This window comes from Balaenoptera ricei, chromosome 14 (assembly GCF_028023285.1).
Source record: "Balaenoptera ricei isolate mBalRic1 chromosome 14, mBalRic1.hap2, whole genome shotgun sequence".
In the NCBI taxonomy this organism is placed as follows: Eukaryota; Metazoa; Chordata; class Mammalia; order Artiodactyla; family Balaenopteridae; genus Balaenoptera; species Balaenoptera ricei.
In genome coordinates, this window is record NC_082652.1 from 16,537,207 (window position 1) to 16,554,588 (window position 17,382).

At 42.8% G+C, this 17,382-nt stretch overlaps 2 protein-coding genes and 1 long non-coding RNA gene across 11 annotated transcripts in view; 1 reads left to right on the forward strand and 2 right to left on the reverse strand.

Annotated features, from left to right (window-relative positions):
* Nucleotides 1–2,225, reverse strand: part of MAPKAPK5 (MAPK activated protein kinase 5) — a 43,629-nt gene extending 41,404 nt beyond the window's left edge. The window contains exon 1 of one of the 4 annotated variants that reach the window (XM_059894993.1): nt 1,457–2,224. In XM_059894993.1, the coding sequence (XP_059750976.1) occupies nt 1,457–1,492 (36 nt within the window). In that variant the 5' untranslated portion in view covers nt 1,493–2,224. Of the gene's footprint in view, nt 1–1,456 lie in introns of all 4 variants that reach the window. The other 3 variants (XM_059894991.1, XM_059894992.1, XM_059894994.1) reach the window with 3 other exon arrangements.
* Nucleotides 816–1,447, reverse strand: LOC132347963 (uncharacterized). The gene is made up of 2 exons (XR_009497319.1): nt 1,218–1,447; nt 816–1,134 (listed from the first exon to the last, which is right to left on the reverse strand). It is a non-coding gene; the product is annotated as an uncharacterized LOC132347963 (long non-coding RNA).
* The window catches only part of LOC132347962 (sterile alpha motif domain-containing protein 1-like), a 32,878-nt gene continuing 17,068 nt past the window's right edge, over nt 1,573–17,382 (forward strand). For 4 of the 6 annotated variants that reach the window (XM_059895008.1, XM_059895007.1, XM_059895009.1 and 1 more), the window contains exon 1: nt 1,573–2,430. In XM_059895008.1, coding sequence (XP_059750991.1) covers nt 1,636–2,244 — 609 coding nt within the window. In that variant the 5' untranslated portion in view covers nt 1,573–1,635 and the 3' untranslated portion in view covers nt 2,245–2,430. Of the gene's footprint in view, nt 2,431–12,978; nt 13,568–17,382 lie in introns of those variants that run through there. The other 2 variants (XM_059895006.1, XR_009497318.1) reach the window with 2 other exon arrangements.

The following is a 17,382-nucleotide window of genomic DNA, read 5'->3' on the forward strand; positions in this document are numbered from 1 at the left end:
ATAATATTCTTCCCCAAGACAGTCGAGGTTTGTTCCCTCATTCCCTTCAAAGCTCTATGCAAATGTCACCTCCTCAGGAAAGCCTTCCCCGCCTACCCTTCCTAAAATAGTACTCCCCCCTTTTTAATACTTAATTATATCATCTGGCAATGTTTATTACCTAACTCCACCATCTAGACAGAAGCTCTATGAAAGAGGGACATCTAGGAGTCTGGCTTTGCACGACAAGTGCCTAAGATAGCACCTGGCACGAAGCAGATAATACTTCTTGAGTTTAAAAATCTGCCAAATGTATTTTGATTCACAACCCAATCATATAACTTTAGGCAATTCACGACGCTGTACCAATAAAATCCAAACCAAAAGAAAAAAAAAATGTATCTATCAAAGTAGTCTTTTAGAACCTTTATTTCTATTATTTAAAATTTGATCTTCCTTAATGTGTATGTTCTGTTTTGATGCCTCGTTTAAATGGTGAATTTTCTTTGAAGTGACTGACGACTTCTATAAACTTTACCACCCCCCAAATTGTTAGACGTGTAAGTTCTTAATTAGTTATTGACTGTAGTGATTGTGTCTTGATGGGGAAAATAACCCCACGTTGCCTGTCCCTCAAGGGAAAATGAAATTCTTAAATGCACAGAGTTGACTTAATACTGTAAAATAAGTAAATAATACATATTAAACTTTAAGCTTCAGTGTTCAATTCACATAAGAATCTAATTTCCTAAGTACAGCTAAATAATAACTTTCTGGCTCCTGTGACTGAATGCCTCAATGTCTGCCTGTTTAAAAGAAAAAGAGTAAAAAGCAGGTTTTTAAAAATGTGTCATTTTATTTAGGTCACTTTGGAACACACATATTTGCTTTTTTTTTGGTTAACAGAGCAGTAAGTTACAGAACACCATTAGCTCCTTCTAAATAAACTTAGTGCTACCTAGGAGGAGAAGGAAAAGGAAACAGGAATAGGGGAGGGACCACACGGAAAAGTGAGAACAACTTATTTGCCAAAGGACAGGTCTTGTAAGAAGGCGATCACCTCCTTCTGCAACAGCAGATTTCAAACAAATCTGGAGCGATGGGTAAGGTCCAGTTCTCCAAGTGGTGTTGCAGCAGATCATCTGAAAGCAAATTCTGATGGAACTTGGGGAATGTTCGAAAACAGTAGTGGGGCCCCCCTCCGTCCTACTCACATCAAGTATCTCCTCGCCACTCACCTTCCATTCTAGCGAAGCGGGGAATCATATCCCCGCTTTAAGCAGGTAAGTCGGAGAGAGTCGGATGTCCCTCCCTACACACACAAACCCTTCTCCCCAGTGCTGTAAAACGTAGTCCACGGAGCCCAGTGAAAACCGAAACCCGGGAGTTGCTCCAAGTTCTCTCCGCTTTCTGAGGTTGGAGCCGAAAGGAATGTCACAGAAACAAAGCGGGGAGGAAGGGGGCATCTCCCCCTTACCTTGATGGCTTTCTCCATGTCGCTCTCCTCCCACATGCTCCGCGGGGCCCGCACGGCCGGGAGCAGCAGAGGCTGCGCAGCTGCCGGATCCCGTCGCAGCCGAAGGAACAAGGGGCTCAGCACTCGGGGCCCTGGGTCTCGGGGAGACGGGCAGTAGCCGCCCCCGGGGACCTGCGGGGATGAGGGCCCCGACGCCGGCTCGGCCTCGGCGGGCGGCTCTAGGCTGGGGGCGGCGGCGGCAGCGGCCCCCGGGAACAAGCCTTTGTGCTGGGCCCCGCGCGGCCGCCTCCCAGCCTCATCCCCGGCCGGGGAGGCAGGCTCCCGGGGCAGGGCGAGGCGGGGAAGGCCCCGATCCGGGGCGATGTGCAGGGGTCTCGCGGGGCCGCCGCTTAGGCCCGGGCTCGCCAGGTCCTGAGGAGGAGCCTGCGCCTCCGCCTCCGCCGCCGGCACCGCCGCGAAGCCGAGGCCGAGCCCACCGCCGCCGCTGCCGCTGCTCCCGCTGCCGCTTCAGCGCCACACATCGCCGGGACACCCGCGCCGGACAGCCCCGCCAGCCGCCCGCTTGCCGGCGCTGTGCCCCGCCTGAGCTCCGGGCCGCCCCTCCTGCCGCCCGACTTCGTGTCCCCACGGCTCCACGTGCCTCTCGTCACGGTCCGCTGCGGTTTCCGAGCCGCCCCCGAACCAAGCAGTTGACTTGCAGGCGTCCGCCAAGGCCTCCCCAAGGTGGCGCCACACCCAGGATAGGCCCCCGGGCCCTCCGCAGCGCTGGCGCCGAGTTGATGACGTAAAAGGCTCGGGCTCGCGGGGCGGGGCTATTGGACCTCACCACCGGACTCTAGTGGCTGCGCGAGCGTTTCTCTTTTCTCCCAGCGCCGCGGACGAGATTTGTGGCTCCAGAAACACCCTGCGGAAGGAGCCGGGGATATCGACTCGTGATAGAGAAGACGAAACTGAGGCCACGGGCGGGTCCTGCGGTAACAATTATATATAATAATAGTTATATATACGGAGCGTTTATTTTACGTGACGCTCTTTTCTTCTCTTAGTTCCTTTCTCCTTTATAAAGTAGGCATTTGGCCTTTTCAGGTAAGTATGTGCTTATTACGTGTTAACGGATGCGGTAACTGAGGCTCTCAGAGAGCGGCACTCATTTGCGCACGGCTGAGAAGTGGGCAAGTCCGAACCGGAATCCAGGTTTGTGCTCCTTACACGACACCAACAATCTGTCAAAGAACCTTGCAGGAGCTTTTGGTTAATCACCTCTTGATGCTTCTTCATTCATTCACTTATTTACTGAGCACAGCTGTGTGCCACGCCTACTCGACCCTGGGGAAACAGTAGAAAAAAGACACGGTACCTGCTCATGGATCTTATTTTCAGGAAAGGGAAGCAGAAAATAAAGAGGGAAAAAACACAGAGTTTGTGGATACTAAAAAGAAAGTAAACAGGATGCTGAGGTAAGAGAATAACTGGGTGTGGGGACTTTTTCCAAGTAGATGATCAGGGAAGGTCTCCCAGGCCGTAACCTTGAAGCTGAGACCTCTAATGAGAAGGAACTGTCTATTGGAAATCCAAGGGGATTTCTGAGCAGATGGAACAGCAAGTGCAAAAGTCTTAAAGTGGAAGTAAGGTAAATGTGGTCAAGGAGCAGCAAGATCATTGCAGCTGGAGTAGGGTGAGTAGCAGAGAGTGATAAAGGATGAGGTTGGAGAGGTGGGCAGGGGTTGTATCATATACACCCTTAGGGGTCATGGTGAGAACTTTGGGTTTTATTTTAAGCCACTGGAAGGTTTTAAACTAAAGAGTGATATGATCAAATTTATGTTTTAAAAGATAAGATTCTGCTGTATGGAGAATGAAATATGGGCAAGTGAAAGTGGAGACATGGAGAGTTATTAAAATGCTTTTGGAATAACCCAGATTATTATGAAGCTTGAACTAAGAAAGTGGCAGTAAAGATAGAATAGATGGGTTTATGATATGTTTTGGAGGTAGAGTTGAAAGGAGTTCCTGAAGGACTCCACGTGGAAGATGAAAATAAGAAACAAATCAAGGGGACTTCCCTGGCGGTCCAGTGGTTAAGACTCTGCACTTCCACTGCAGGGGTCACGGGTTCGATCCCTGGTGGGGAACTAAGATTCCACATCCCACGTAGCACGGCCAAAAAAACAAAAACAAATCAAGAATAACTTCCAGGAGACTGCCTTAAGCAACTTGCATGGATGGTGGTGCCATTCAGTGAATGAAAGACTCAGATGAGAGTGAAGGCAGGGAATCCAGAGTTCTTTTTTATCTGGTTAATTTGAGGTTCTTGAGTAACGTACCAGAGAATAAGTCAAGTATTTGACTTATTTAGTTGTCCTCTTTGTTGGCCATACACCTACAGTACATTCCTCAACCCCCTTAAAGTGGCCATATGCCTATGCTCTCCCCCAGTGGAAAGTGAGCAGAAGAGATGTGCACATATCCAGGCCTGGCCCAGAAAATCTGTCAACAGATGCTCTTACTTACTCTGCCAGCTGGAAGATGATGACCAGGTTCTGGAGAAGGGAAGGCTTTAAGATGGAAGATACCTGGGTGGAGGAGAACTCTGCCCTGTTGACCTAAACATCCACTCAGCATTGTTATATGAGGGGGAAAAAAAAAACCTCTTGTGTTGAGCTTTTATCTATTTACGTCTTTTTATTATAGCAGCTTTGCTTATGCTACCTAATACAGATAAGAACAGTGACCCAGCAGTGAACTTTGGGAGAAAATTTCGAAATGACTTGAATTGACATTATCTATAACAGGAAATAGAAGTTACCTTGGATTCATTCATTCATTCAGTAAGAATTTATCAAGTGCCTCTCTGTGCCAGGCACTGTGCTACATAGTAGAGATGCAGAGATGAAATCCCTGCCTTAAATGTTCTGAGTCTGGCGGTTAAACTTATTGGCTGTTATCTGCACATACTATCCCTCTATCTAGAGACTTACTCTCCCCACCCAACACACACACACAGCCCAATCTCTACACAGTCTTCAACCACATTCTAAATACTATTTTATCAGAAAGAGTAGGCCTGATCCTTGGTTCAATCTAAATCAGATATTCCTATTACCTCATAATTTACTTCCTTGTACTTATCACAATTTTAATTTATATATCCACTTGCTTTTTTTCTTTAGTGTTCTCTCCCACACTAGACTAAATACTCTCAAAAAGGGAAAGAATCTTGTCTGTATTACTGGTCACATCCCCAACACCCAGCCCACTGTAGGTGTTTAATAAATATTTGTTGAAGGAATCAAGGAATGGAGAAGGCAGAGCCCTGAGGAAGGAGAGGTTTCCTCCATTTTTTCCACTTTTTTGCTGGGGAGGTAGTAGACAGCCTAAGATAGCCTTCAGTGATGCCCACCTCTTGGTATTCATGATCTTGTTTAATCCCCTCACCCTGCTTGTGGGCTGATCTAGTGACTTGCTTCTAATGATGGGATGGCATGTCTGAGATTAGGTTGCAAAAAGTCTGTGGCTTCCATCTTGGGTACCCCTCTCTTGCTCTCCTATTCTCTTGCTTATTTGCTCTGAGGAAAGCCAGGTCAAAAATGTGAGCTGCTGTATTAGTTTCCTGGGGCTGCCATAACAAACTACCACAAACTGGGTGGCTTAAAACAACAGAAATTCTCTACAGTTCTGGAGGCCAAAAGTCTGAAATCCAGGTGTCATAAGGGCCATGCTCCCCTGAAGACTCTAGGGAAAAGTGGAGTCTTCCAGCAGTCCTTGGCATTCCTTGGCTTATAGGTACATTATTCTAATCTCTGCCTCGATCTCCACATGACCTTTTCTGTGTGCCTCTATGTTCTCTCTTCTTATGAGGACACCAGTCATTGGATTTAGGGCCCACCCAAATTTAGTATGACCTCATCTTAACCTAACTAATTACATCTGCAGAGACCCTATTTCCATATTCTGAGGTTCCATGTGAACATGAATGGGGGAGGGGATACTAATCAGCCCACTATAGTTGCCCAATAGAGGGCTCCATGTGTCAAGGAACTAATGTCCCGCCAACTGTCAGTGAGAACCTGAGGCCTGGCCAGTGGTCACATAAATGAGCTTAGAATGGATCCTCACCTAGTTGAACCCTGAGATGATTGCAGCCTTGGCCAACAACTTGATTGCAACCTTCTGTACCAGGGGCACCCAGCTAAGCTGTGTCCAAATTCCTGACCCACAGAAACTGTGACATAATAACTGTTTTTAAAGCACTAAATTTAGGGGCAATTTGTCATGCAGCATAGATAACTAATACAGATTTTGGTGCCTGGAAATGGGGTGCTGTCATAACAACTACCTAAAATGTGGGAGTGGTTTGGAACCAGGCAGTGGACAGAAGCAGGAAAGATTTTGAGGAGTGTGTTAGAGACAGCCTAAATTATCTTGAACAAACTTAGTAGGAATCTGGACTTTGATGATGCTGCCAATGAGAGCTCAAAAGGAAGTAAGGAACATGTTATTGGAAACTGAAGGAAAGAGGATCCTTGTTATGAAGTGGCAGAAGGTTTAGCAACAGTATCATCTGCAAGTATGTGGAAAGAGAAAATATTCCTAGTGAACTGGGTGATCTAACTAAAGCAGTTACCAAGCAGAAGGTGCTGCCTGGCTTCGTCTTGCTTCTTGTAGTAAAATGGGAGAAGAGAGATAAATTATTGAACAAGAAGGAGTCAGGACTTGATGATTTTGAAATTTTTTAGTCTCTCTAGATGGCAACCAGAGCTAAAATTAAGCTATGGCTTTCAAGCAAAATCAAATCCAGGGTCCTGTAAGGAAACCATGATCTGTCTTTGTCAGCTCAGGCTGCTATTACAAAATATATGGCCCTGCAGATGCATGTCCTTCTCACATGCAAAATATATTCACTTCATTCCAACAGCTCCAAAGTCTTAACTCTTCAGAATCAACTCTAATGTCTAAAGTACCTACATACTATTGGACTTCCCTGGCGGTCCAGTGGTTAAGACACCATGCTTCCATTGCAGGGGGCATGGGTTCGATCCCTGGTCAGGGAACTAAGATCCAACATACTGTGTGGTGCGGTCAAAAAAAGAATAAAGCTTTCCTTAAAAAAATAAATACTATCTAAATCAGATATAGGTGACACTCTAGGTATGATTCATCTTGAAACAAAATTCCTCTCTAGCTGTGAACCTGTGAAACCAGATAAGTTATCTACTTCCAAAATACAGTGGTGGGATAGGCATAGGGTAGACATTCTCATTCCAAAAAGGAGTAATCAGAAGAAAGAAAGGAGTAATCAGAAGGAAGAAAGGAGTGATGGGTCCCAAGCAAGTCCAATTCTAGCAAGGCAAATACCTTTAGATCTTAAGGCTCGAGAATAATCCTCTTTGGTTTGATGCTCTGCCCTCTGGATCCACTGGGTTGTGGTCCTGCCTTTGCAGCTTTGCCCAGGCAAGGGTCCTGCCCCCATGACTTCAGATGAAGCCTGTCTGTCCTGTGGAAACCAAGGTGATGGCCCTGATGATTTCTGAATTGCTTTTGGGATCATTCTTCCCCTTTCTTGAATAGTGCACATTCATAGCCAAGTAGCTGTATCATCCTGTCCTGTAGAATCAACATCTGAAAGCCTTCCTTCATTTCTTCCCATCTCAGTCCCCTTCAGTACAAACAGGCAGTGTTTCTGTTCCGATAATCCAATAATCTCTATCATTTGATAGTCCAACCACATCCTTCAGTGTTCTCTTCCAAACACATTTGCTCATTTTTGGGATATGGATAGGCTGAGAATTTTCCAAAGCATTAAATTCTGGTTCCCTTTGCTTAACAATTCCTTCTTCAAGTCATCTCTTTCCTTTCACATTTTATTGTAAGCAGTCAGGAGGAAGCAAGCTACTCTTCAAACACTTTATTTATAAATCTCTTCACTGAATATTCATTTTCTTTTTTTCACAAATATGACTTAAATATTCAACTTTGATCTTTTACTTGCAGCAGGATTTTTTCTTTTTTATTAAATTTTATTGGAGTATAGTTGACTTACAATATTGTGTTAGTTTCAAGTGTACAGCAAAATAATTCAGTTATTGAATATTCATTTTCATTGCTCTCCAGCTGTACCTTGCAAAAACACTAGGACACAGTTCAGCCAAGTTCTTTGCCACTTTATAACAAGGATCATCTGTTCTCCATTGTCCAACAGCATGTTCCTCATTTCCCTCTAAGACCTCAACAAAGTGGACCTTACCATCCATATTTCTGCCAACACTCTGTTCATGATTATTTATGTGTTTGCTAAGAAAATGGAAGCTTTCTCTCCAGCTCTCCTCTTTTCCTTCTGAGCCCTCACCAGAAACATCTTTCTAGCATGTACTTCCAAATTCTTCCAACTTCCACCCTTTCTCCAGTTCAAAAGCTGCTTCCACATTTTTAGGTAATTGTTATAGCAGCACCCCACTTCTCAGTACCAAAATCTGTCGTAGCTTGGGCTGCTATAACGAAATACTGTAGACTGGGTGTCTTTGAATTAGACATTTATGGGTGTGGCCAAGATGATGGAGTGGGAAGACCCTGAGCTCACCTCCACCCATTGGCACACCAAAATTACAACTATTTACAGAGCAACTATTGATGAGAATGACCTGAAGATCAGCAGATTTTCCACAACTAAAGGTGGAAAGAAGGAACTACAGGGAATTCCCTGGAGGTCCAATAGTTAAGACTCTGTTTTCACTGCCAAGGGCCTGGGTTCAGTCCCTGGTCAGGGAACTAAGATCCCACAAGTTGTGCAGTGTGGCCAAAAAGAAAAAAAAAGAAAGGGAACCACAACCAGGCAGATAGGAGGGGCAGAGATACAGTATAGTTAAGACCCACACCTTCAGGGTAGGCTATCCAGAAAAGTCCAGCCCCAAAACGTCTGGCTTTGAAGACGAGAGGGGCTTCTGTATGGGAGAACCAGAGGGCTATAGGAAACAGACTTGGCTCTTAAAGGACATATGCAAAATCTCACATGCTCTGAGACCTAGTACAGAGGCAGTAATTTGAAAGGAGCCTGGGTCAGACCCACTTGCTGATCTCGGAGGGCCTCCAGGAGAGGCAGGAGGCAACTGGGACTCCCCATGGGGACGTAGACTCTGGCGGCAGCCATTTTTAGGAGCTCATTCTACCATGACATTGGTTCTGCCAAGTGCCATTTTGGAGTCCTCCTACTAGCCTATTAGTACCAGGGCCTTACCACCACCAGCCAGTTGGGGATCCCAGGATCCCCAAGCTGAACAGCCAGCCATGCAGGGATCTGCCCCGCCCACCAGTGGGCCAGCAGCCTCCACATAAGGCAGGGCCTGGCAGCCAACTGGGCTGGAGGCCAGCCCTGCCTACCAGTGTGCTCAAAGCAGTCAGCCCCGTGACAAGAGAAGGACCCATGCAACCCACATGGGGGCACCCCTAGAGCGTATAGCTCTGGTAACCAGAGGAGAAGGTGCTGCTAAGCCCCATAGGACATCTCTTATATAAGGCCACTTCTCCAAGATTGAGAATTGTATCCAATCTACCTAATACATAGAAATAAAAACAGAAGTAAGCAAAATGAAGCAATAGAGGAATATGTTCCAAACAAAGGAACAAGGTAAAACCCCAGAAAAAGACTAAGCAAAGTGGAGATAAGTAATCTAACCATTAAAGAATTCAAGGTAATGATTATAAAGATGTTCAGTGAACTCAGGAGAAGAATGGATGAACACAGAAGCTTAACAAAATATAAAGAAGAACCAAACAGCTAAAGAATACAATAGTGGAAATAAAAAATACACAAGAAGGAATCAACAATAGAATATACAGAAGAACAGATCAGCAAACTGGAAGACAGAGTAGTGGAAATCACCCAAACTGAACACAAAAAAGGAAAAAGAATTCTGAAAAATAAAAATAGTTTAAGGTACCTCTGGGACAACATCAAGCATACTGAAGTTCACATTATAGGGTCCCAGAAGGAGAAGAGAGACAGAAAGGGGCAGAGAACTTACTTGAAGACATAATAGCTGAAAATTTCCCTATCCAAGGAAAGGAAGCAGACATCCAGGACCAGGAAGCACAGAGAGTCCTAAACAAGATCATCACAAAGAGGTCCACACCAAGACACATTGTAATTAAAATAGAAAAAAAAATTAAAGAGAGAACATTAAAAGCAGCAAGGGAAAAGGAACTAGTTACATACAAGGGAACTCCTATAAGACTGTCAGCTGACTTTTCAGCAGAAACTTTGCAGGCCAGAAGGAAATGGCACAATATATTTAAAGTGATGAAATGAAAAAACCTACAACCAAGAATATTCTACCCAGCAAGGTTATAATTCAGATTTGAATGAAAGACAAAGAGTTTTACAGACAAGCAAAAGCTAAAAGAGTTCAGTACCAATAAGCCAGCTTAACAAGAAATGTGAAAGGGACTTCTCTGAGTGAAAAGGAAGAGACCACAGGACTTCCCTGGTGGTCCAGTGGTAAAGAATCCGCCTTACAATGCATGGGACGTGGGTTCAATCCCTGGTCAGGGAACTAAGATCCCACATGCCACGGGGCAACTAAGTCCATGTATCACAACTACTGAGCTTACGTGCCTCAACTAGAGCCCGCGCGCCACAATTACAGAGCCCACGTGCCCTGGAGCCTGTGTGCCACAACTAGAAAAGAGAAAACCCACACGCCACAACTAGAGAGAAGCCTGTGCACCGCAATGAAAGATTCTGCATGCCGCAACTAAGACCCGATGCAGCCAAAAATAAATTAAATAAATAAATAAATGATAAAGAAATCTTTTAAAAAGAGAGAAAAGACCACAACTAGAAATATAAAAATTACGAAAGGAAAAATGTAAAGGCAAATATACAGTAAAGGTAGTAGGTCAACCACTTATAAGGCTAGTAGAAAGGTTAAAAGACAAAAGTAGTGGGCTTCCCTGGTGGCGCAGTGGTTAAGAATCTGCCTGCCAATGCAGGGGACACGGGTTCGAGCCCTGGTTTGGGAAGATCCCACATGCCACGGAGCAGCTGGGCCTGTGAGCCACAACTACTGAGCCTGCGCGTCTGGAGCCTGTGCTCCGCAACAAGAGAGGCCACAATAGTGAGAGGCCCGCGCACCGCGATGAAGAGTGGCCCCTGCTTGCCGCAACTAGAGGAGGCCCTCACACAGAAACGAAGACCCAACACAGCCAAAATAAATAAATAAATAAATTAATTAATTAATTTTTAAAAAAAAGACAAAAGTAGTAAAATTATCTATATCCATAATCAGTAGTTAAGGGCTACACAAAACAAAAAGACATAAAATATGGTTTCAAAAACATTAAATATTAAACACAGTGGTGAGTAAATATGTAGGGTGGTTAGAACGTGTTCAAACTTAAGAGATCAACTTAAAATAATCACATATATATATATGATTGTTATATATAAACCTCATAGTAACCACAACCCAAAAATCTATGATAGATACACACACAAGAAAGACAAAGGAATCCAAACATAACACTAAGGATAGCCATCAAATCACAGAGGAAGAAAGCTAAAGAAGAAGAAACGAACAAAAGAGAACTACAAAAATAACCAGAAAACAGTTAACACAATGGCAACAAATACATATCTATCAATAATTACTTTAAATGTAAATGGATTAAATGCTCCAATTAAAAGATTTAGAGTGGTTGAATGGTTAAAAAAAAAAAAGACCCATATATATGGTGCCTACAAAAGATTCACTTCAGATCTAAAGACAAACATTGAAAGTGAGGGGATGGGAAAAGGTATTCCATGCAAATGGAAATAAAAAGGTTGAGATAGCAATACTTACATCAGACAAAACAGACTTTAAAACAAAGACCGTAATGAGACGAAGGACATTAGATAATGATAAAGGGATCTAACCAATAAGAAGATACAACAATTATATATGTACCCAACACAGGAGCATCTAAATACATAAGGCAAATATTAACAAATATAAAGGGAGAAGTTGACAGTAACATATCATTGTAGGGGACTTTAACGTCACATTTACATCAATGGACAGATCATCCAGACAGAAAATCAATAAGGAAACACTGGCCTTAAGTGACACATTAGACCAGATGGACTTAATAGATGTAAATAGAACTTTTTATCCAAAAGCTGCAGACTGAAAATTCTTTTCAAGGGCACATGGAACATTATCCAGGAAAGATCACGAGTCTCAATAAATTTAAGAGAACTGAAATTGTATCAAGCATCTTTTCCAGCCAGTGATAGGAGACTAGAAGTCAACTACAAGAAAAAAATGGCAAAAAATACAAACACGTGGAGACTAAACAGTATGCTACTAAACAACCAATTGTTCACCAAAGAAATCAAAGAGGAAATTTAAAAATACCTGGAGACAAATGAAAATGGAAACACAGTGATCCAAAATCTATGGGATGCGGCAAAAGCAGTTCTAAGAGGAGAGTTTATAGTGATACAAGCCTACCTCAGAAACAAGAAAAAAAATCTCAAACAACCAAACTTTACACCTAAAGGAACTAGAAAAAGAAAAGCAAACAAAACCCAAAATTAGTTGAAGGAAAGAAATCATAAAGATCAGAGCAGAAATAAGTACAATAGAGATTAAAAAGGCAACAAAAAAGATCAATGAAACTAAGAGGTGTTTCTTTGAAAAGAGAAAATTTAGTCAGACTCATCAAGAAAAAAAGAAAAAGGGCTCCAATAAACAATTAAAAATGAAAGGGAAGTTACAACCAACACCACAGAAATACAAAGGATCATTAAGAGATTACTACAAACAATTATGTCAATAAATGGACAACCTAGAAGAAACGGATATATTGCTAGAAATGTACAATCTACCAAGACTGAGGCAGGAAGAAATGGAAAATATAAAGAGACCAATTACCAGTAATGAAATTGAATCAGTAATTTTTAAAAACTCCCAACAGGGACTTCCCTGGCGGTCCAGTGGTTAGGACTCTGTGCTTCCACTGCAGGGGGCCCGGGTTTGATTCCTTGTTGGGGCACTAGGATCCTGCAAGCTGCAAGGCACAGCCAAAAAAAAGTGAAAGCAGACAGACAAAATGTCACATACTGTATGACTCCACTTATGTGAAATATCCAGAGTAGGCAAATCCCTAGAGACAAAGTAGATTAGTGATTGCCAGGGGCTGGGGTGGGGGGAGTAGGAGGGATTAGGGGATGACAGCCAAGGAGTACAGGTTTCTTTTTACAGCAGTCAAAATGTTGTAAAATCTATTATGGTGATAGATGTATAATTCTGTGAACATACTAAAAAAATTCAATTGTACTCTTTAAATAAATGGGCGAATTGTATGGTATGTGAATTATACCTCAGTAAAGGCATTTTAATGAGGAAAGGGGGTGGGGGAAGAAGGAAGGAAGGAAGAAAATAGGAAGGAACCATCCTTTCTTGTGATAAATCAGTGTCTCTCAAACTTCAATGCACAGACTGACCCCTGAGGACCTTATTAAAATGCAAATTTTGATTCATTAGGTGTGGGGTGGAACCTGGGAATCTGCATTGCTAAGAAGCTGCCCGGTGCTGCAGATGCTGCCAGTTGGTCCTGGACCACACTGATGAGTGAGTGTAGACACCTCCAGGGTGCCCATCACCCAACAGCCTCTGCTTAGGGGATGGGCTTAACATCCAGTGAGTACCATGTGACCCCATCCTGCAGCCACAGCTGACTGGCTCAGGAATGGACTTCTGGGCCAAGCTGGACCTATCAGAAGCTCATGGGAACTGAGACTGGAACATTAAGCCAGCCGTGAGTCGTGTTGTCCAGGCTGAGGCAGTCATCGTCTGCTGCATGAATATTTAAGCAGTGAAAGCCAATCTGCAGAGAAAGGAGAAGGCTGCGGAGAGAAGCAAAGAGGAGCAGCATCCAGTCTTTCTTGGTACTTACTGTCCCTCATCCTGCCCCAAACATCTCCCTTCTGCTTGATAACTCAGATTGACGTCTTGACCCTCTGAGTGTCACCGAGTGATCACTTACTGGACATTTAAGTTGTTTGAAGTTTTCTGCTATCACAAATAGTGCTCGGAAAGAGCACTTAGGAAATAAACATATTTTGTCCACTTGTCCATTTGTTATCTTGGATAAATTTTTAGCAGTGGATTCCTACCAGAAAAGTCATACCACGTTATATTCTCCTATAGTATGAGAGCATGCACTGGTTTTTTACCTAAATTTCTGTTCCTCAAATATAGCATAATAAAATTTGACAGTCTGTGAATGGAAAGTTCTAGCATTTGCTGAACTTGACTCAGTTCAAATCCTTCAGCCTCTCAAGAGTTGGAAGGGACCCTAGCAATCATCAAGTCCAGCCCTGTGCCCACAGTGCAGCTCTGCATTGCTGCGGCTCCTCAGCCCCTGCTGGAACACTTCCCTTGACCTGGCAGGAACCTTCCCACACGCAGCTTTTTCTGCCCATTGCCAGAGATTTCCTGCTTGCTTCCCTCACTGTTCACTGACTGGCTCGTGTCTCTCCTTTGGGAGCCACAGAAACATCATCCCTCTTCTGGGATAGCTCCTCAGATGTCTCACTTGGTAGTTTTTTTTTTAAGTATTATTTTGGTAAAAACTGTAAAACATCAAATTTACCATCTTAATTATTTCTAAGTGTATAAATTAGTAGTTTTAAGTATATTCACAGAACTTTTTCATCTTGCAAAAGTGAAACTCTGTACCCATTAAACAGCCACTTCACTTGGTAGCCTTTTGAAGCCCCAAGGGGAAAGTAAGATTCTGAAAAGGCACAATTTCCAAAGAGTTATCTCATTTGACGACTGTGATTCCCACTTTTCAGCTGAGAAACAAGACACAGAGATTACCTCAAACGAGACACAGGAACATGACATTTTGATATAGCTTTAAAAATAAACCATTAAATGCTCAGATGATTATGGTGATGATGGTTTTTATTGTTGTTATTGCCAGGTAATATACTGAACTGATATCCTTATCTCCACCCTTTGCAATGGGATTGAAGAGAGGAATCAGTAGGAGTCAGAAAAGAGTGAAGGGCAGGTGCTATCTTAGTCTATTCGAGCTGCTCCAACAAAATGCCACAAACTGGGTGGCTTAGAAGCAAAAGGAATGTATTTCTCACAGTTCTGGAGGATAGAAGTCTGAGGCCAGAGTGCCAACACGGTTTGGGTGAGGGCCCTCTTCCTGGATCATAGCTGGCATGTAAGAGTCTCCAAGGAGGCAGAGTAGGACCAGGAAATATCACCAGCTTCCCCCAGGATAATCCTGTTCCTCAGATGTTTCTAGTGTTGTCAAAAGCTCCCACAAGTATTGGGTCAGTGTGTATCAAATGAAATTCCCCGTATTAGGTAACTGAACTGTGGTTACATAAGGGAGTATCCAAGAAAAAAATTCAAACACAATAAAGTATTAAGAAGTAAATGGGGGATTCCCTGGTGGTGCAGTGGTTGAGAATCTGCCTGCCAATGCAGGGGACACAGGTTCGAGCCCTGGTCTGGGAAGATCCCACATGCCACGGAGCAACTGGGCCCGTGAGCCACAACTACTGAGCCTGCACGTCTGGAGCCTGTGCTCTGCAACAAGAGAGGCCGCGACAGTGAGAGGCCCGCGCACCGCGATGAAGAGTGGCTCCCACTTGCCGCAGCTGGAGAAAGCCCTCACACAGAAACGAAGACCCAACACAGCCAAAAATAAATCAATAAATAAATAAATTTAAAATCATGTCATTCCCCTGCTTAAATCTCCTCAATCAATTCCAATTAAAAAAAAAAAAACTGGTTAGTGAGTATCTAACTCTTTAAAAAAAAAGAAGTAAATGGGCATGATGCCTGCAACTAACTCATAGATGGTCCAGAAAAAAAAGAAAATATATAATGGGAGTTGGTGGGTAAGAAGGGATAGAGCAAATGGGAGAAAATGCTAAAAATGGATGAATTTGGGTAGAGTATATGAGAGATTGTACTTTTCTCAGAACTCTAGTTTGAAATAATTTCAAAATAAAAAATAAAGAGCAAACACAGGTCTTTCTGAAGGAAGTTCAGATCCCTCTCATATTAAGGAAATGAGGGTTCCTGTATGGAGGGGTCAAAGAATGACCTGATACATTTTTTCCTCAGGCAGTGGTTCTCAAAGTGTGGCCACCAGACCAGCAGCATCAGCATCACCTGGCACTTAGTAGATACACAGTAAATATTTCTTCCTGGGGCCACCAGACTGGGAACCAGGGGTGTATTTCACTGAACATTTTTTTTACCGTGTTTATTTATTTCCTTTTCAGAAAAGGGTTAATAAAATCAATATAAATGAATATCAGTTCCCTTTTATTCTTCACAAAAGAGCTGAGTGAGAGCTGGATGTGACTGTAGGGATCGTGAGGAGATGGAGGCCCAGAGGTAATGCGGCTAATTTTTTTAAATTAAGGTTAAACTCACATAACATAAAATTGACCATTTTAAAGTAAACAATTCAGTGACATTCAGTACATTCACAATGTTGTGCAACTATCACCTCTATCTAGTTTGAAAACATTTTCATCATCCCCAAAGGAAACCCATATCTATTATCCATCCCCTTTCCTCCTTTCCCCAGCCCCTGGCAACTACCAATCTACTTCCTGTCTCTATGGATTTACCTATTCTGAACATTTCATAAACATGGACTCAGACAATATGTGGCCTTTTATGTTCAGCTTCTTTCACTTAGCATCATGTTTTTGAGGTTCATCTATACTATAGCATGTATCAGTGCTTCATTACTTCTTTATGGTTGAATAATATTTCATTATGTGAATGAACCACATTTTGTTTATCCATTCATCTGTTGATAGACATTTGTGTTGTTTCCACCTTTTGGCTACTGTGAATAGTACTGTGAACATTCGTGAACGAGTTTTTGTTGGAGTCCCTGTTTTCAGTTATTCTGGGTATGTGACCCTGGCCTCTTGATTCTCTCATTGCATTTGCCTGCTAGGTATTGCCCATGTACAGTCGTGTTGTATGTAACACCATGTTTTGTTTTGTTTTGCTTGTTTTAACCATTTTTAAAATTGAAGTATAGTTAATTTACAATGTTATATTAGTTCCAGGTATATAGAAAAGTGATTCAGTTATATGTAATATATATATATATATATATTTTCAGATTCATTTACATTATAGGTTATTACAAGATATTGAATATAGTTCCCTGTGCTATACAGTAGGTCCCTGTTTATCTATTTTATACATAGTAGTGTGTATATGTTAATCCCAAACTCGTAATTTATCTCCCCGCCCCCCACTATACCCTTTAGTAACCATAAGTTTGAGTCTTTTTCTGTTTTGTAAATAAATTAATTTGTGTAGCACCATCTTTGAAAGACACCAGCCTGGTAGGTCTAGCCTATCAGCTCTCGGAGAGGATAACACTGTAGTTGTACTTATTGGCCACGAGTTGGCGCCTAGACTTAGAAAACGCCTCATCAGCTCAGTTCTCGGGGCTGCGTAGTTCCTTGTGTCCTTCATTCAGCCATTTCCTCTTGGGCACTGGGCAAGGCTAAAGGCAGAAACAGCAGCTTTACACCCAATACTCCTGTGACTGACCCATATCCAAATACCCAGAGAGATTAGGTTATAACCTGAGAACTTTTTGCTTAGACAGCTAGTGTTCTAACTGGTTTCTGTCACTAAAAGCACAAGGAAATTAATGTGTCTAGGATGTCAGAATCAACATTATAGACATTTCTTAATAGCTAGCATTTCCTTTGTTATTTGTCAGTTTAAAAAACAGATTCTCTTACAATGAGTCTAATTCACAGGGACCGGGGGCAAGAAACATTACATTCCTCTGTTTTCTCCAATTCACCCCAACAGGGGTTTTGGCAACACTGAAATATTAAAAGGTCGGCAGTAACTCAGGAAACTCTCAAA